The 21,664-nt window shown below is 39.1% G+C and overlaps 1 protein-coding gene across 3 annotated transcripts in view; it reads right to left on the reverse strand.

Annotated features, from left to right (window-relative positions):
• The window catches only part of grik4 (glutamate receptor, ionotropic, kainate 4), a 1,128,391-nt gene that overhangs the window by 374,267 nt on the left and 732,460 nt on the right, over positions 1-21,664 (reverse strand). For all 3 annotated transcript variants that reach the window (XR_007425334.1, XM_049467192.1, XM_049467193.1), the window contains one exon: positions 13,431-13,634. Coding sequence is in view for 2 of the 3 variants with exons in the window: in XM_049467192.1 (XP_049323149.1) it covers positions 13,431-13,634 (204 nt within the window). In the remaining variant the exon portion in view is untranslated. The remainder of the gene's footprint in view (positions 1-13,430; positions 13,635-21,664) is intronic.

A 21,664-nucleotide genomic window follows, 5' to 3' on the forward strand; every position in this document is an offset into this window, starting at 1 on the left:
TGTCTGACCACCTTATCCAAAATGCTTTAAATGCAGAGCAAAAAGATGCATCTTGCAACAGCTTCACATTAAACTTCCAATACGCAGTTCTCCTGCAGCTGACTGGAAAAGCCAGGTCAACAATAATTACACTGTGATCAGAAAAACTGACCGGTACAATATGAGCACCAACAAGCCTATTGCAATGGGGGTTTGAAATATAAAAACGGTCTAGATGTGCTGCACTAGTTCTGCCCTCTGCTGTTTTTACCCAGGTAAAATGTTTTAAAGTGGGGTATTTAATCCTCCAACAATCAGCTAACTTAAAATCAACAACTAAACCTTTTAGGACATTTGCAGATAACATATGAGGCTCCTGCCCAATTCTATCCAAAGTAAAATCTAATGTGCAGTTCCAGTCACCACCAAGCACAAAAATGGCATTTTGACTGCACTGGGCTAGTTCATGTCTAAGGCTATTAAAAAAGATCCCCTTCTCTTTGCCTAAATTGGGAGCATATACATTAACAAAAACAAATTCTTGTTCATAAATTTTAGTATGTAATATTAACATACGACCTTTACAAACTTCTTTCTCAGAAATTAAACTAAAAGGTAATTTAGGTGATATTAAAATAGCCAAACCTGCACTCAAACTTGAAGCACTACTTAGAAACAAAGGCCCTTTCCACCACATTTTCCACTGAACTTCATCTTCATGATCACTATGCGTTTCCTGCAAGAACAGCACATCCAGTTTTTTGCACTGGACGTGCTGTTCAAGCATTCCACGTTTACAGACATCTCGAGCTCCATTGATATTTAAAGAGCCTATGCGCAAGGAAACCATGGAGAGAGGAAAAAAAGCCAACAGCAGAGAAAAACAACAGTAAAGCACCAAAAAGTGAACCAAAGAAGACCTACCCATTAGACTAGTCAGTTAGGTTTTTACGAACTGCTGTTGTCCACTTCTTCAATCTAAACCGTCTTTTGGCTGAGAGCACCTTGAGGGGTTCTTTTTTCGTTGCATACTGCACTGATCTGATGAATTTTTCAGAATCCGGAAAAAAACTACTTAAAGTCACATTCCTTTTGCCTTTGGTATCTTGTAGAAACCTTATGAGATCCACAAGCGGATAAACATCAATTACCTCCCTGAGAGCATCAGCAGGGAGCTCAGGCTAGCTATCCTGTGTTGGCATCGCTATTTGACTGGACAGACTGGCGGACATTTCTGACATCTCTGATATCACACTCTCTCCCTCTGAATCTGGTTCAGCTTCATCACCTACCATTTCTTCATAAAGATGTTTTACAGAACCTGAACGCTGTGCCAAAGCAGGTGTATCCTCCTCCTCCTCTCTTACAGGTCTATTAGTTTTGCATGTGGCTTTGTTGTGAATGGTTATGCTGGTATCTACAGTGTCAGTGGGTACGAGATCTGTGTGTGTGTTTTCCGTGTTACTCACAGCAGTAACTGTAGCAGTATCAGAGCTAGCATTAATGGTGTTAGCTTCAGGTAGAGCATCAGATGCTGTAGGTGCAGGTGTGCTCTCAGGACTTGGAGCTGCAGCGGCCTCTCCCCCGCTGCTCTCCGCCCGCTGCCCCGCACGTTCACCCCCCCTGTCAGTCCCTGAACCCTCCTGCTGCGCTGCTTTATGCGGGCAGCTGAACTGTTTGTGACCGATATCACCGCATTCAAAGCAGCGGAGTCTCTCCGTACTGGCGAACACAATATACGACCCATCCCCGTGTTTACACCTGAAACTCACATCTAAAGACTGATCACGACTATTCAAAAACATAAAAATCTGTCTACGAAAGGACAGCACGTGTTTAACAGCAGAGTTTTTACACCCAAGAGGGATCATTTTCATTTCACTTGCGAATTTGCCAAACCGAGAGAGTTCCTTCTTTATAACTTCGTTTTTAATAAACGGAGGAACATTGGATACAGTAACGCGGGTGGCAGGAGCACTTAATGGGCTAACCTGCAGCATCTCCCCCTTCACCCATATCCCAGTCTCAATCAGCCTCACTGCACAGCTCTCCGTCTCCATAAACACTACCACAGCCTTGTTCATACGAGAAGCTGAATAAATTTTTCCGTGTCCTACCTGCTCCCCGATGGAAAGCAACACGTCCTCAATAGTCGTCCCGCTCTCCGGCACACACCTGACGCCATGCCGGAGAGACAGCGTCTCCACGCCGGCCTCAGAGGCCATGACGGCCGGACGGCCAGCGCGCACTCTCCTCCACCGGCCACAAACAGTTCAGTACCAACTACACTGCTCTCAAACTAATAAAGAAAAGAATACAGAAAGTAAAAAGAAAAGAAAATTGAAAAGTTGGCAAGACGCCTGAAAACTCCGCACGCCGACGCGGAAAATCCGCGCATGCGCAGAGAGAGAGAGAGAGAGAGAGAGAGAGAGAGAATAAGAGAGAGAGAGAGGGAGAAAGAGAGAATAAGAGAGAGAGAGGGAGGGAGAGAGAGAGAGAATGAGAGAGAGAGAATAAGAGAAAGAGAATGAGAGAGAGAGAGAATAAGAGAAAGAGAGGGAGAAAGAGAGAGAATAAGAGAGCGAGGGAGAGAGAATAAGAGGGAGAGAATAAGAGACAGAGAGAGAGAGAGAGAGAGAGAGAGAGAGAGAGGGAGGTGTGTGTTTGGGGCGAAGGGCAGGTTGTCATGACTAATCACTTGACACAGTAGCTGGCGGGGCTGGAGGGCAGGTTTCGCTGGCTGGCTCCAACTAATCAAACAGTAGTGAAAAGTGCATCTGTGAGGGATTTTCCTCTCCCGGGGGACTGGCCGCTGCCGCCGGCCCCCGCTGCAGGTATAAGCAGATTGTGGAGCTTGTAAATGAAAGGCAGCATCTGCACTACAGATAGCGCTCATTGTTTCAGCCTCCTCGCCGCCGGACCGGACGGACAGCAGGAGGAAGAAGCTCCTCATCGATTTGGAGAACTGCTCGTTTGAGGAGAGGCAGGCTGATGTCTGACTGCAAGCAAATCGCTATCTAGCAGCACAAAGACGAACACAAAGAGTCAAAAATCCATCTCACCACACCTGCTAACGGCCTTTAAAATCACATCAATATACGACTCATTAGCAGAAGACTGTGGATTTTGTCTCTCTCTCTCTCTCTCTCTCTCTCTCAAAAAAGGAAAAATAAAAAATACCTACACAGGAATCATCCTGTATTAATCACTTTTTATTTTTACCTATTTTTTTAAGGAGCATTCAGTAGGAAATTAAGATCAACTGTGTTAAATAGCTACAGCAGTCCAATTTCTAAACACCACAAAGAGTGCCCACCCATTTTTTCATTCTTTTCGTTTAAGGCATTCAGCAGACGCGCTTAGCCAAAACGACTTACAACAGTGACTTATTGTTTAATATCCATAGCTAGTATGTAGAGACTAAGATCAAGAGATACACAACTGAAGTTAGTGATGAGCTAGCTGACCTTATCGACGAGCTAGCTAACTGTAGCAACGAGCTAACTAAAATATATTATTGGGGAGAGAGCTAAAGCTAGCGACAAGCTACCTAATCTTAGTGACGAGCTAGATAAAATACTAATGTTACCTGGAATAGTACTTAAACTATTGATGAGCTAGCTAACCTTAGCAACAACTAAATTACACAGTAATGTTACCGGGAAGTGAACTGAAGCTAGCAAAAACCTCTATCCTAATCTAACCTTAGCAACGAAGCTAGCTAAAATACTAATGTTACTGGGGAGAGAACTACCATTGCGATGAGCTGTATGAAGGCAAATTGTATTTTTTTTAAGATAAAAATTAATGGAATTTTATAAGACTGGTGGAGGAGAACATGATGTAAAAATGCATGAAAACTTATTATTTTAGTCATTTCTGCAAAAAAATGCTCCAAATGACAATATTTTTATTTGGAAATAGGTTTTTAATTTGGTAAAATCACTTGATAATGTTTAGAACCTTAGAACTTAAGTCAAGTCAGTTATACCAGAAAAAAAAATCATGCTCCAAAAATACACACCCTAGAGCTGGAGTTTTCTAGTTATAATCTGCTTAGTTTAGCAGATAACATCTATATACATCTATATTTGAGTATCTTGTTTTTTAGCCTGATCTAGATCTCAGTTATGACCTTCTTTTGGTCGCTGAGTTTTTCTGACACATGCCGAGGCTTTTTAGGCTGTGTAGCAGCTAAGGTTTAATGTTTCAGCTAAACCAGCCCTGCTTACTAGCTTCCATGCTGCAGCACCGCTTGCTGTTGTTGAAAACTATGCTGCAGAGACAAAAGGCACTATATTGATGTTGATCTATTTTTGTCTGAACATGGAATATAACAATTTATAATCTATTACACAGAATATGATGCTGAAAATATGAATAAATGCTTCATTTTCCACTCAGTGCAATTTTTGCTAATAAGCTTTTGGCCAGTCAGTGTTGCTGATGCTGTTGGCATAGCAACAAGTCTAGTCGCTGCTGTGGGTCTAGCAGCTCCCTGCAGGTTGTCTTCTGCTTCGTCAGGTGTGGGGCTAGCAGCATCTGCACAGGTAACTCAGGTAACTAGTGTATGGACACTGGAGTGTATGAGCAGGAGCTCATTATAAAGTTCCAGCTCCTGAGTCGTCAGGCTCCTTTCACTTCCTCTAAATGATATGTTTTTAATGCTAGAATTTGCACGTCTCAAGATTTTGATGGATTTGTTCTTACGTAGCTAAGTATTCTGAATTACAATACTTAACATATACTTCTAAGTATAATTATAAGGAAAGGAATCTTAATTGTACTCTTTTATACTCTAGATGTTCCTCTGTATTTTAAATCACTGAGGTATAAAAGTCCTTCAGAGTGGATAAAGTGAAGCAGTTCACTGTGGGAAACTCACAGACTATAATTTCTTTGCAGTGACGTGAAACGAAACAGTGGTACTGATGTCATCAATACAGATATACATACATATATTTATAACCCTCCAACCCAGAGTAAACATACGGATGCCTTCTGAATTTGTATGCATATACAGTACAACAACACAAGGGAGAATGTAAAAGAGAGGTCCAAAATTACAAAAACGATCTGCAACACGTAATCAATAGAATGGGCAAGGCAAAATATGAAAAACAGTGATACAAGGGTCTGAAGATCTAGAAAAACTAGATTCAATACTCTATCCTGAGCAAACTGAGGGGTACATATACTAGAGAGGACAGGTAAAACCAATCAGTAACACGGAGAGCGTTCAGAGCACAGTTCACAGTTCAGAGATAAGCATTTTGAATTACTAATACTTAGCGTATACTTCTAGGTATAATTATAAGGAAAGGAATTTTAATTGCACTCTGTTATACTTTAGATGAGGTATAAAAGTGGGAAACTCACTCACTCTACTTCTCTACTATTCTCTACTATTTATTTGCAGTGGTACTGATGTCATTAACACAGATATACATTTTATTTACTATTTATTCGATTAATTTATGAACTATGATGCAAAAAAAGAGTCAAAAACGAAGTAGACAAAACAATGAATCTCGCCATAGAAGGGCTAGAAAAAACTAGATTTAATACTCAGCACTGAACTGAGCAAACTGAGGGGTATATATGCTAGGGAGAAGAGGTGAAGCCAATTAGTAACACGGAGAGCGGAAATGCCGTAGCGTCATTTGATCAGTGGAGTCAGGGAAGTCCGGTGTGAGTGCATGCTGGGAAGTTGAGTCTTTACAGCACAGTTCAGAGTCTCAAGCAGACATACTGACAGCGCCTCTTCTTATTAAATTTGTTTTCTTATTTTTTACATTGTAAATGTAATATTGAAGACTATATTAAAGCTATACATGTAGAATTACTTATTAATGTATATATAAAATTGTTAAACAAATCAGAGTATGTTACAAATATTTCTACTTCTATTTTAACTTCTACTTTTCTACTTCAACAGAGTAACAACAGCTACTTCAGGTCTACTTAAAAAAAACCCTTCTAGCTTCTGCACAGCACGTTAAAACTCCCAGATAAAATCCTGCTGACACTCTTTTCCAACGTTTCACACTTTTCACTCTTTTCTGTCAGTTATTCTTGTCACATTTGATGTGTACAAGCCTGAAGTGAGGGCAGAGGCCTTATTCCTGCTCTGAGGCCTGAAATGACTCATTCTTAGCCTCCACTGACACGCTGCCCATTAAGTTATTAGCCCATATATCCAGTCCAGTCCTGCTATAGCCACACTTAGGAAGTACGAGAGGGAGAAAATAAACTCTTTCTGTACACTACTCTCTTCTGAGAGTACTGTGTCCCCGAGGGCCTTGATATTTGTCCAAAATAACTTCACTGCAGCGAAAAAGCTGACCTTAAAGAATCCTAGTCTTTTAACTGAGGTAACTCCGGCCTGGAGGCGTCCATCTCTCCGGCTGATTAACGCTGCATGTCAGATGGGGTTTCGTACAGTGGAAATGAAGAAAACAACATGAGGAAGGAAAAGGAAACAACAAAAACAAAAGAACTCCAGTAAAATATTCCTAATGCACAACCCTACTGTGGTATATTAACGTTGATTAATGGACTACGCCAGTGTTCAAAGCGGAGGGAATTACGTGACGGAGAGTGCGCTCTTAAATAATGCAGTGTGCTACTCTTTCTTCACCTCTCCACGCTTTTACAACTTTGACTCAATCATGGGTTGATGCCCAAAAAGAAAGAATGAAAGAAAAAAGAAGAAGAAGAAGAAGAAAAAAAAAAAAATCAAAGTCTGCCCTATCGCTGCTGAATAATGCATGGACTTAAGCTCCCAATGTGGCATTTCAGATTCCCTCTGAGGAGCATTCTCCCGCAGAAATCCCAGAGCAGCCGAAAGAGAAAGCGAGCTAAGCTAGAGGGCTACAGCAGAGAGAGCCCTGCGTATCCGTGAGGGGAACAAAAGATTCAACCCAATGTATAGAAGTTGGAGAATGAAACTGAAACACCTGGTTTTAGAGCACAATAATTGATTGTGGTGACGGACAGTTCTGTGGAAACAGGAGAGTTGAGGTGCACATTGAATTCTGCGTGATTTGATCAGCCGTGGTTTTATGTTTTTTGGATACAATCCGGGTTAGCACCCGAACATCCCTTTCAGACAGCTTCCTCTTACAGCATCCACAGTTAATCCTGTTGGATGTGGTTGGTTCTTCTTGATGGTATGCTGACATTACCCTGGATACCGTGGCTCTTGATGCATCACAAAGATTTGCTGTCTTGGTCACAGATGTTCCAGCAAGACGTGCACCAACAATTTGTCCTCTTTTGAACTCTGGTATGTCCCCCATAATGTTGTGTGCATTGTAATATTTAGAGCAGACCTGTGATCTTACCCTGATAATTGAACCTTCACACTCTGCTCTTACTGGTGCAATGTGCAATTAATGAAGATTGAACACCAGGCTGCTCCAATTTAGCCATGAAACCTAAAATCCCACACTAAAATGATGACAGGTGTTTCAGTTTCATTGTCCAACCCCTGTATATATATATATATATATATATATATATATATATATATATATATATATATATATTTTACTTATTGGAATGGTCCATTATAGAAAACTCATTGATGTGCAACTTACATTTATCTACATGTCTATTAAATGCAACTGAACTCTAAGCCAAATTCTAATCTTAATATTTTAGAGCTAGGTTTAGGATTAGATTTAATGTTTAGCTTGAGGATGGGTTTTAGGGTTGATTTATGGTTAATTTTATACTAAGGATTTGGATCAGGCTCTGTAGAGAATCATTTCACATTATTTTAAAATTTACTTTAAAATCAATGAACTCAAGTAAATTGATGGAAAAACCAGAGCCACTACAGAAATTCCAGAAAGATGCAGACTGACATCACTGGTGAAAAAGCGCAGTGAATAACGCTGATGATTTTGCTATTTATAGGCTTACATTGGAGTAAAATTAACATTGTTGTTTTATTCTAAAAACTTCTATAAACAAAAAAAGATGCAGAGCTTTCAGACCTCAAATAATGCAAAGAAAACAAGTTCATATTCATAAAGTTTTAAGAGTTCAGAAATCAATATTTGGTGGAATAACCCTGGTCTTTAATCACAGTTTTAATCATGCATGTCGGCATCATGTTCTCCTCCACCAGTCTTACACACTGCTTTTGGATTTATGCTGCTTTACTCCTTGTGCAAAAAATCTTGGTTTGTTGGCTTGTGATCATTTTGATAATTTGATCATTTTTAAGTGATCTCTTATTTTTCTCCAGAGCTGTATAATGTAAGCGTATTCTCTTGGAATGCTTCAATAGTTGTTCTATCAGTGGTACACGTTCCACAGTTAGAGAACCACTATTCTAGACCATTCTGAGCCGCGTCCTCCGTAGTTTTACTGCGTCTGTGGACCCGAATTTAAATTTGCGGGCGTCCTCAAGGTCACCAGAGTAGAGAATACTTTGAGGGAACAAATTGAGACAATAATAAGAGCGGGCACTCTTTTCTTTATTTTCTTAATGGCTTTGCCCTCCATTAGCCTGCTGAATTAAGACAGATAACTTCTCAAAGCTCATTCCGCAGCTGCCAAACACGGGCGCCAAGTACGGCAAAACTCCACTTTACGACCCCCGTCCCCCAGAACACGAGAGAACAAGCGCAGCGTCCTTTCATTCATAAACAAATCCGGTTAAGATTATCTGGCGCCCCGCGGAGAAGTTGAATAAATCAGCACCCCGTCACACACTGTTTTTAAATAAATAACGAGGGGCTGAAAAGGGCAACGGCTCAAACTGAACAGAATTTACAGCAAATGAATTTTTTACCCATCAAGTCTGTGTGTGTTTTTGTGTATGTGTGTGTTTAGTGGGTGTCAGGAGCAGATTAATACTCTTCACGCTCAACTGAGCCTCTTTAAACACATCTGTGTGTGTCTGTGTGTGTGTGTGTGTGTGTTAGGGGCTGGAAGGGCTAAATGAGATTGGTTAGGATGGGTGACCTGTGTCTGAGGAAGACGAGTAAAAACGCCCATCACTCTGCTTTATCTGGTCCTGCTGTGAGGAAGATTAGCTGAGTTTAATTGTGGGAATCCTGCACACTCGATTTACCAGCCAGCCTGTTGTAAGCAGTGGTGAAAGTAGGCGTGGCTAAGGTACAGTGCATTTTATCTCAATTTACCTGACAATTCATAACATTTCATTAAACACACTTTACTTATAAAAGTGACATTATACAGTAGAGGTCACTAATAGGCGGAGCCAGATGTTGTCCAATGTGAACCCAAACCGATAAACTACTGAGAAATATTTAATTCTGACAGAGTTTATTTTAAACGGCGTAACTATTATTGTCTTTACGGTAAACGTGCTTTACTGCGGAGCAGTAAACTCACAGACCAATCACATGTGCTGTAAGCAGTGTTGGGCACGTTACTTTGAAAAAGTAATTAGTTATAGTTACTAGTTACTTCTCCAAAAAAGTATCTGAGTTACTAACGGAGTTACTCACCTATAAAAGTAACTAGTTACCAGTAAAAGTAACTCAATCAATCAATCAATCAACCTTTATTTTAACTCGAATGTACATCGAGGGCAGTCCTCGTTTTCAATGTAGCCGAGCGTTTACAGAAACAGGGATTGACATGACAGAGAAAATAAAAGGTAATTTTAATTATTGTAAAATATCAGTAAATAAAATATAAAAATAGATAAAATAAATAATAATAATAATAATAATAACAATAATAATAATAATAAAAAAATAATAATAATGATTATAATTAAGTATGGTTTAATTGACAAAAATTAAAATCAAAAGAAAGGAAGACTAATACAACAAAAATGGGTTAAAATTAGCTAAAACTAACTTGTAAATAAATTAACTAACAAAAATAAAAGCAATAATAATAAAAATAGTAATAATAATAAAAGAAAATCAAAATAAGATAAAAAGAAAAAATACAAAACTATTAAAATAATAAAAATAATAATACAATAACTATAAGAATAAGAATAATAAAAAATAAATAAAATGAAAATAAAATAAGGAAACAAAAAAAAAATTGCGTTACTTTAGTGTTACTCGCCCCCGTAACCCCCCACCCCCGCCTTCTCAGAGCGTGTTTCATAAGCAAGAAAAGAGTGCACGACAGCAAAGACAACGATCATTGCTTAGTCGTTTAGTTATCTCATCCTCCCCTCCCTTGTGACTCACACACACAACACACACACACACACACACTTGCCTCTTTGTCTGTATGGGCAAAGTCAAAAAATAAAAAGTTCATAGAGCGGCTAAAGTAACATGTAGTAACGGGGTGTAACGGGGAAATGGTAACAGCGTTATAGTTACAGTCAGAGTAATTAGTTAGATTACTCCTTACTGAAAATAAAAGTAACGGTGTTAGTAACACTGTTTATTTCAACGCCGTTACTCCCATCACTGGTTGAAAAATATAATATATAAGATTATATATTTATATTCTCCTTTCAGCACTTTTTATTTTATTTTATTTATATCTTATAATGTATACTTAATATTTCACATCTAAGTTTAGAATCTTCTATAGTCTTATATTTCTTACTGTGCTTTCTTACTGTACCACCCCTATTATTGTTCTATAAGTATAAGTATCTATCTATCTATCTATCTATCTATCTATCTATCTATCTATCTATCTATCTATCTATCTATCTATCTATCTATCTATCTATCGTCTAATGCAGTTATGGAGCTACTTCAAGTTAGTTGTTGATAGAAATAACACGTGTCAGCTTCCTAGACTTATCAGCTCCTATAGCATTCCACAGCAAGAAGACGTCGTGTAGCCTTATTGATGATTTTTTGTGTTTTGCACTTAAGCTATATGTTTTAAATTTTTTAAATCTGTCTGTTCAGAAAGTATTTTATATTTTTAAACATTGTTAATCATATATTAGAGTTGATGATTTTGCAAATCATGTTATTGTTCTTGGTCTATTTCGGTTTAATTCTTGTGCAGCCTTATAGACTTATTGCTGTTTTTTATGTTTTAATATGTTTAAATTTTATTAAATCTGTTTGTTCGGAAATTGTTTTATATTCTTAAACATTGTTAATTATATTAGAGTAGACAACGGGAAGACTGGTTTTATTATCTTAAATAATAATAGGTCTATGCTTCTTCAGTGTTGCAATGTTAATTAATGTCACACCTGCACCTTTAAAATCAGCTTCTCCAGAGTACTAATAGCTGACTCTGCCCTTTCTACACATCTGTGGGCCATCAGCTGATTACATGGACTATATTTATACCTGGACACTTGCTTAGTTTAATTGCGAGATATTGCCATACTAGTGATTTATGGAGTGGTTTCCTACAGTGTTTGTTATTTCTGTTTTTTTTTTTGTTTGTTTTATCCTTGCCTGTCCTTGACTACGATCTTGCCTTGCCTTTTTGGATTTAATAAACCTGCCAGCATTTGCATCCAAACTACCTTGGGTGGTTCTTACAATTAACATCATTCTGAACAGATTTTACTTATTTAAACAGCCCAAAATGTTTTTTAAAAGCTCAGTTTTAATGTTCTACTTACTGAAATAATGTGGGGTTTAAATCGGGCTCAGGCTTAGGCTCACAAAGACACACAGTTTTTTTGGGCCCCAATCTAAGCTCTAAACTGTGCTACAGTGATACTCCAGGATTGGCAGGATTGGACGTATTGATCTGTGCTGTGGCCAATCATCAATCGACAGCTCGTTCTCAACCAAACAATAAGAGTGGAGACCGTGCGACTGTTCCTCCAGTAATTAGAACAGCAACGTGCAGCAATCAGCCCTAATTAAGCAGTAAAGCTCAGACTGCTATCAGACTGTTATCAGTTTCACTGTTATTAGACAGCATCAGTCAATAAGTGATTACACATTCAGACCCACACTGTGAAACAGTTATTACTCCTGCTGTAACAGTAATGAATATACTGATAATTAACTGTATGACTGTAATATATGTTGCACACAACTGCTACAGAATCTGCAATAATCCTGATTACTGTGCCAGTAATGAGCAGACTGTTATTAAACTGTCAACCATCACTATAAATATAAACTGCTGCTTCTGTATATAACACAGTTTAGATGATGTCTGCATTTAGAATAATGTTTTCAAGCCCTTCATGTAATGAGGTCTGTCTATTGTCTGTACAGAGTGTGTACTACTGCTATAACGGGAGTTATGACTATTACTACTATTTCATTTTATATTTTACAGGTACAATAAAAATTATCATTTATAATAAATTATAATCTTCTTCTTTGTTTTCTTCTTCTACTTCTTCTTTTTGCCACAACATTTAAAACGTTTCTTGTGACTTTAGACTTGATAATAAAACACAGTGGATCAACACCAGCAGATGACAGACATGACTCTCCAAACCATCACTGATTGGTGGAAACTTCACACTAGACCTCGAGCAGTTTGGACTGTGTGTCTCTCCACTCTTCCTCCAGACTCTGCTGCCTTGATTTACTTTAAATGAAATGTAAAAAGTACTGATGATCAGTGATGGTTTGGAGAGTCATGTCTGTCATCTGCTGGTGTTGATCCACTGTGTTTTATTATCAAGTCTAAAGTCAGTGCAGTTTTGTTTTCCCACAAAATCTTACAGCACTTCATGCTTCCCTCTGCTACTGACAACTTTTATAGAGATGCAGATTTCATTTTCCAGCAGGATTTGGCACACTGCCCACACTGCAGAAAGTACCAATTGGTCTTATATAATATTAACATTTACTTTATTACTAAAATAAAATAACTTTTCAAAGATATTCTATTTTTTGAGATGGCCCTGTATATATATATATATATATATATATATATATATATATATATATATATATATATATATAATAGCAGATGCTAGCAGATGTAATTCATAGTATAAATTTCATGTTGGATAGTGGAAACTGAAAAATTCATAGTGGATATTAAAACATAGTGAATACTGAATAGCTGATAATAACAGATAATGGATTAATCACAGTGGATACCAGATAACAGATAATAGATATAGAATAGGTACTGAATAAGGGTTAACCCTAACCACTAGCATTGTTGGAGCAGCATTAGCATTAACAGCATTAAACACAAGCGCTTTACTCACCCAAATAAACAGTTTTCAGGAGGTGATCTGTGTAGATTAACATCCAGCACTCATTTGTTTGCTGAGCTTAGCCTTACTTAACTTAGTTACACAACCCCACCACCCCCCCACCTAAGCGACAAGACCTGCTGAATTAGAAAGCAAACATGGCGAAACCCATGTTCTTTACAAGTGTTGCATAGTGTCGCAAAAAACAGTAGGTAGAGCTTATAAAGTCCAGTGAGTGGAATATAAGTGTTTGTTGGGTGTACATACTGTAAATAAACTACTTAAACTAAATGTTGTACAGATTATGTTCACTATCATTGGTATAATGGTCAGTGGTACTCACCCTGGCGATTAATTCTCCCACCATTCCCGTCCAGGTTCCGTTAGCTCCGGAAACTCCGTACACCCCATCGCTCACGAGCTTGATGCGGTACTTAAACTTCAGGATGTCGGCCAGTTCCTTCAGCATGTCCACACAGAACCCCTCATAGCGCTCGTTCCCCTCCAGCTCCTGGTAGTTGGATCTCAGCATCACATAGGGATTCTCCTGTAGATACAGACATAGAGCATCATCATTAAGTGGAGTGTTTAAAAAATCGATTATTTGATTTAAATCGATATTCAGTTTGAATGATCTGATATCGATTCATATAAACACAAATCGATCTTTAGAATCAGCCCATTTTCCCCGTTTATTTGTACAGTTTTAATGTCTCGCGTTTTATCTCACGAGAACATCCTCTTTCGAGCACCGTCCTCTGGCTGGGGTGATCAGCTAATCTGGAGCACAATGGAAGGCGCTCAGGATTCGGCACTCAGGGGAGTTTCTGTAGAAATGTAAGTAATTTTCTTTTGTATTTCCACTCACTGCTGCCTGTGTTTATCAAACTACTACATTTAACACTGTTTTAAGTTGTTTTCCAGTGTTGTTTTTGTCTGTACTTTTAAAGTACATAGAGCACATAAAGTATTTAAAGTATTTAAAGTAAATAATTCTACTAATACTTTAATCAAAAACCTGACACGCACACACAGCAAAGTAGCACACAAAAGACTCCACACTGAACACTGAAACAGAGGGGCTTTAATACACGAGGAGGGTGAGGAACACCTGGGCCAGGAAACGAGGGGGTGGGGCTACAAATAAGACACAAGGTGACAACACTAATGGCAGAAAAGTAAACAGACTGAAAGACAGGTCAGAAACAGAAGGAAGAGAAAAGGAAACTTACAAGACTTACAAAGGCTAAAGGTGTGACAGGAAGGTTAAATGTTCCTTGTATAATTACATACATTTCATATTCAAACTACATTTTTTATCTGATTGAATTGATTTTGAATTGAATCGGGAGCTTGTGAATCAGAATCAAATTGAACTGGGAAATCAGTGATGATACCCAACCCTAATCATCATCATCAACATCATCATTCAACACCAGCTCTTTTGGCACCTTGTCTATTCGAGAGGAGGCCTAATGACTGATGTAGCCCCTCTGTAAAAGTTTGTTCTTTATTTATGGATTGTTTGCTCAGGCTGGTGGGAGAGTGTTTGATTTAGGATAAAAGTGCACAGATTTATTAAACAAGCCCGAAATCAGAAGCTTGTAGCGGCCGATATTTCACCCTGCCGCTGTTCGGCGAGCGCGTGGCGAGCTCTGTTTTATAGCAACGCGCTTTAATAAAAGAGTGTATCAGGTTTGCGTGCGGGGGTGGTTAAAGTCATTTGCAGGGAACACTACATTAATCGTGGAACGCTGTCACCTTGGAGATAAACAGGCTTTGCTGTGTGAAGCCAGCCGTGTAAAAGCTTTAGAAAATGAGGCGTTTTTTCCCCTCGTGCTGTAACACACTTTCAGAAAGGGAAAGGAAAGGAGGAGAAAAGGAACGGTGGGTCTGGTACACTCTGGTAATGCCCGGTTCACACTACACCACTACACAGCTGTGCTGTAATCCTGAGTCCTTCAGTTGTTGAGATTTTAACACTACACGACTGATCAGCGATACAGGGGTCACAAATTACATGATTTGTCATTGTGGGAAATCGGAGACTCACCTCACAACTTTCTAGAAACATGTTTTATCACAAGAAAACACCAGAACTAAACACACGAGAAAACTATCGATGCCCTGCCAGAGATGCATCTCTATAGAGGAGAATACAGGGCCAGAGTGGGCACCTTTTTCAGCCCGTGAGTTTCATGCCCAAATCCGGCCCACTTTTTCCATGGAGCTGGAATTTGAATAAATGAAACAGCAGCTAGCTCCTACAATGCCTTTTTATTGCATATAAGTTCAAGTATATGTTGGTAAGTTAACAGAACACCCTTTACTTAAACATGTTTCACTCAAATTTAAATCAGATAAAGATTTAAAAGGTTAAAAAAAAATATATGAATTAATATTACACAATAAACACTTAAAATGATTTATCTGAACATGTAATGGTCAAAATATGGTTAAAATTTGGCAGCTTCTTCTTCCATCTTCTTTCTTTTTTTTAATCTGGCCTTTCAGATCCGCCTGGCCTCTTTTTACCCTCCATCACAGCTGACTGACGCTTGGTGCTATTCTGTTGCTGTATTTGATTTTATGGCTCCAAAAACCCACTCATGGGCGCAACCAACTCAAACATTTGGGAGGGGAGACTTCCCTCAGATGGTTAAACCCATCTAATCTACTGCGAAGTAGGGGCTGTGCTGTCAGAAGAATAGAGAATGCATAAGTAGTTTAATGGAAATTAATGCAAGAATAAGATTAGATAAGGGACAGATAAGTGTCAAAATTATTTTTTCCGTCCAACCGGCCCAAACTCGAGATTGACATGAGCCGGCCCATCGGGAATCCTCCCGAATCTCCGGATTAGCCAATGTGAGCCTGGGAGAATATGCACTTAAAGTGAGTCCAACATGAACGAGTTTATATGAAGCAACTGAGCAAAATCAGAATTTATAAAAGTCTGATCAGTTCTATACTGAAATATGTACAGAACTACACTACCGTTCAAAAGTTTGGGGTCACTCAAACAATTTTGTGTTTTCCATGAAAAGTCACACTTATTCACCACCATACGTTGTGAAATGAATAGAAAATAGAGTCAAGACATTGACAAGGTTAGAAATAATGATTTGTATTTGAAATAACATTGTTTTTACATCAAACTTTGCTTTCATCAAAGAATCCTCCATTTGCAGCAATTACAGCATTGCACACCTTTGGCATTCTAGCTGTTAATTTGTTGAGGTAAGCTGGAGAAATTGCACCCCACGCTTCTAGAAGCAGCTCCCACAAGTTGGACTGGTTGGATGGGCACTTCTGGCGTACCACAACAGCTCAATGGGGTTCAGATCTGGTGACTGCGCTGGCCACTCCATTACCAATAGAATACCAGCTGCCTGCTTCTGCTGTAAATAGTTCTTGCTCAATTTGGAGGTGTGTTTAGGGTCATTGTCCTGTTGTAGGACGAAATTGGCTCCGATCAGGCGCTGTCCACTGGGTATGGCATGGCGTTGCAAAATGGAGTGATAGCCTTCCTTATTCAGAATCCCTTTTACCCTGTACAAATCTCCCACCTTACCAGCACCAAAGCAACCCCAGACCATCACATTACCTCCACCATGCTTAACAGATGGCGTCAGGCATTCTTCCAGCATCTTTTCATTTGTTCTGCGTCTCACAAACGTTCTTCTTTGTGATCCAAACACCTCAAACTTGGATTCATCCGTCCACAACACTTTTTTCCAGTCTTCCTCTGTCCAATGTCTGTGTTCTTTTGCTTATCTTAATCTTTTTCTTATCAGCCAGTCTCAGATATGGCTTTTTCTTTGCCACTCTGCCCTGAAGCCCAAAATCCCGCAGCCGCCTCTTCACTGTAGATGTTGACACTGGTGTTTTGCGGGTACTATTTAATGAAGATGCCAGTTGGGGACCTGTGAGGCGTCTGTTTCTCAAACTAGAGACTCTAATGTACTTATCTTCTTGCTTAGTTGTGCAACGCGGCCTCCCACTTCTTTTTCTACTCTGGTTAGAGCCTGTTTGTGCTGTCCTCTGAAGGGAGTAGTACACACCGTTGTAGGAAATCTTCAATTTCTTAGCAATTTCTCGCATGGAATAGCCTTCATTTCTAAGAACAAGAATAGACTGTCGAGTTTCAGATGAAAGTTCTCTTTTTCTGGCCATTTTGAGCATTTAATTGACCCCACAAATGTGATGCTCCAGAAACTCAATCTGCTCAAAGGAAGGTCAGTTTTGTAGCTTCTGTAATGAGCTAGACTGTTTTCAGGTGTGTGAACATGATTGCACAAGGGTTTTCTAATCATCAATTAGCCTTCTGAGCCAATGAGCAAACACATTGTACCATTAGAACACTGGAGTGATAGTTGCTGGAAATGGGCCTCTATACACCTATGTAGATATTGCACCAAAACCAGACATTTGCAGCTAGAATAGTCATTTACCACATTAGCAATGTACAGAGTGTATTTGTTTAAAGTTAGGACTAGTTTAAAGTTATCTTCATTGAAAAGTACAGTGCTTTTCCTTCAAAAATAAGGACGTTTCAATGTGACCCCAAACTTTTGAACGGTAGTGTATATCACAAGTTTCAGCACATTTTGAACTCCAGTTATATTCAGTTATAACATCCTCTACCCGTATCTCAAGGATCAGATTTTTTCAGAATTTGAAGATCATTCTGTTAAGGCCATAACTGCCCAGCACTAGCACTAGATTGGCAAAGATTGACTCGATCTGTTATTGTGTAGTGTTGTATTGTGGTATGGATAGATGAGTCCATGATAGAGCTTTTAGTAAAGCACATTTTAGTTAGTTTTTAGGATATACAACCAAATATATAAGTTCTACCTCAGTTTGAACAATGTACCTCAAGTGTAATTTGCAGGATTCATACCCTTTTAATTTTTTAATACATTTCCATGACTTTTTCATGACTTTTCCATATTTTCACTGCAAATTTTCATGAGCACCAAAAACCTACTAAAACTACATTTTTCTTAAGCAATTTTGACACACAATATTTAATATTAAAATGTGTGTCAGATCCTGAGAGCTCCATTGTTTAGGGCAAATTTTTTTAAACAAACTCTGAGCTGATGTATTTGTAGCTTAAAATAGATTTTCTCAGTCAATAAATAGAAACACACATTTGTAGATTGCAAATTTCCATGACTTTACTAACATTTTTGTGTATTTTTATTTTTCCAAAACTTATCCAGGTCTGAAAATGACTATTTTCAAATTGCATTACTTTTCCTTTTTTTTTTTTTTTTTTTATAACTTTAAAAAAAAATGTTCCCATTTTCTCCCCAATTTACACAGCCAATTACACAACCCACTCATTAGGACTCCCCCTATCACTAGTGATGCCCCCCAACACACCAGGAGGGTGAAGACTAGCACATGCCTCCTCCGATACTTGGGAAGTCAGACTCCGCCCCTTTTTGAACTGCTGCTGATGCTTTAGCATTACCGAGTAGCACCACAGCGCTAACGCTCGGAGGAAAGCGCAGTGACTCGGTTCTGATACATCAGCTCACAGACGCAGCCTTGTGCTGATCCACATCACCCTAGGATCTACTGTACTGTACCCACCCGGAGGGAGCAGGGCCAACTGTGCTCCCTCTGAGCGCCGGCAGCTTGATGGTAAAGCTGTATGAGCGGGGGTTCGAACCTGTGACCTCCTGCTCATAGTGGCAGCTCTTTAGACCTTTAGACCACTCAGCGCCACTTTTCTAGTTTTTTATGACCGTACAAACCCTGAATTTGTCTATTCTGCCATTTGGTCAACCTGTGAGAGACCTAATATTCTGTTTAACCGCTGGCGATGTGCTCTTTCTGTAATTTAGCTAGTCTGTGAGTAATCTATCCTACAAATTGCCTGGACTGTGATTTTCCTAAGATGTGTTTGACCTTCCTGCAGTTTATGCAGTTTGTAATTGATCTATTTTTTTCTGCTCAGTAAATTAGTTAGTTATGAATCAACAGTGTTAGTGTAAAAGTGACTCACTGTGATACACTGTGAGTTAATTTAACACTAACAGTGCCAATTTTTACACTCGCAAATTGACTGTGTGTGATTAGCCCAGTATGCAAACGACCTAGCCTCTGATTGCCTAATCTGCAATTTGCTTAGTGCACAGTGTGATTACCAAATCCCCAGTGACTTCCTGCTCTGCAATTTACCCAGACTGGGATTGACCGGGTCTCCAGTCTGTGCACTGGTTTGGTCTGTAATTTAAACAGTTCTTCTTATGCTGCAAATTTTGAAAATTATTGTTTAATTCCATTTTTTTATATTCTTATGTTTTAAAAACCCTAAAATGCTTTGTCCTTTATACAGGCTACAGGTTTAAGTTATATAAAACCCATTTTTTCTGCAGTAAAAAAACTTATTAACTTATTTATACTTAGAGAAGCTGCCTGTTTTCTCTCTACTCCACTTATTACAGTAATTCCAGATCAGTAACAGGAATCAACCGAAATTCTGCAGGTTTAAAAATAAAGAGGTAAAAACTAGACAAATAGTTTTCAAGGACATGAACTGTTTGATTTGTATTCAGGAAAATTCTAATTTTAGGAAAGAGCCAATTGTTTTATTCTTATTCTTTATATTTTTAAAGTTCTGCACATTTTTTCAATCATTTTCTGTAAATAAATGCTCTAAATGAGAATATTTTTATTTGTAATTTGGGAGAAATGTTGTCTGTAGTTTATAGAATAAAACAACAATGTCCATTTTACTCAAACATAAACCTATAAATAGCAAAATCAGAGAAACTGATTCAGAAACTGAAGTGCTCTCTTCATTTTTTACAGAGCTGTATATATCTACTAGATACAGATTATATCTGTCCAGTATCATTTATTTAACTTTAATCCTGGATATATGGAGATATTTGGAGTGTAGCATTATTTTTATTATTAGTAACATGACTTATAATTCTGGATCATTGACTTAAATCTGATAAAATTCTTGTATTTTTAAATATCTCAGTTAGGGGTGTGCCATATCATATCATATCATACATCATACTGTATGCAGTAATACAATTTAGTTTTCATTTTATTGCAGTAGTTGTCACATCGTTGTCACAAAAATACCATGAAATGTGGGCTAAGAGCTGCCACTATTATCGAGAGACTGCAGCTGATCGGGAGTCATGCAGCTTGCCATCAACTGCCGGAGCCCCGAGAGAGCACAACTGTCCTTGCTGTTTCTCTCTGGGTGGGTACAGTACAGTAGATGGCGCCCTTTCCCCTCATCACTCCTAGGGTGATGTGGATCAGCACAAGGCTGCGTTTGTGAGCTGATGTATAAGAACCAAGTCGTCGTCGCGTTGTGTTTGCACCACCATGTATGTCAACAAGTAACAACTATGACATATGATGTACAGGGGTTGGAGAATAAAACTGAAACACCTGGTTTTAGAGCACAGTAATTGATTGTGGTGACGGACAGTTCTGGTGGAAACAGGAGAGTTGAGGTGCACATTGAATTCTGCGTGATTTGATCAGCCGTGGTTTTATGTTTTTTTGGATACAATCCAGGTTAGCACCCGAACATCCCTTTCAGACAGCTTCCTCTTACAGCGTCCACAGTTAATCCTGTTGGATGTGGTTGGTTCTTCTTGGTGGTATGCTGACATTACCCTGGATACCATGGCTCTTGATGCATCACAAAGACTTGCTGTCTTGGTCACAGATGCTCCAGCAAGATGTGCACCAACAATTTGTCCTCTTTTGAACTCTGGTATGTCACCCATAATGTTGTGTGCATTGCAATATTTAGAGCAGAACTGTGCTCTTACCCTGCTAATTGAACCTTCACACTCTGCTCTTACTGGTGCAATGTGCAATTAATGAAGATTGAACACCAGGCTGCTCCAATTTAGCCATGAAACCTAAAATCCCACAATAAAATGATGACAGGTGTTTCAGTTTTGCTATTACAAGATTTCTTTAGTACCTGAGTTGGGTCATGGATATGAAAGCAATTCATGTCATCTTAGTTGTGCAACAGCTGGAAGAACCTGAAAGAACCTGATCAGGCGTTTGTTTGTCAGGTCATGTTGAACTGAACAGCGTTTGTGCGAGACCTCAGACCTGACCATGTGAACTACAGAAATCTCACAAAGGGTTTGAGAATATCTTGGGAGTGAAGCACCGGGCGCTCGATAAATGCAAATCCTTCCATTTTGTTCATTAACTCATTAAGTCGGCCACGCGTTACCTCTCGGCTTCACACCGCTGCGGCCGCCGTGCTTCCGCCGTGCCGCGCGAGCGCCACAATATAAATGCAAATTTCCACTGGAGCGCGGCGGCCGCAGTCTTCCTGCGAATCCCGAACTTATTAAAAAGCAGCATTTCACGGACCGGTTGCACATTAAGCGGCGAGTTGGGGGCGCGGGCGGGAGCGAGGGAACGGCGCTAATAAACAAAGCTTCTGGATTCAATTAATAGGCTCGCGAGCTGCTAGAGAGGGGAGTGGGCAGCTCAGACTCATTAGGCGCTAACCGTAATGCCTGACTAGAACCCTCTGCTGATTGATGGGAGTGAAAGGCG

This window comes from Astyanax mexicanus, chromosome 18 (genome assembly GCF_023375975.1).
Source record: "Astyanax mexicanus isolate ESR-SI-001 chromosome 18, AstMex3_surface, whole genome shotgun sequence".
In the NCBI taxonomy this organism is placed as follows: domain Eukaryota; kingdom Metazoa; phylum Chordata; class Actinopteri; order Characiformes; family Acestrorhamphidae; genus Astyanax; species Astyanax mexicanus.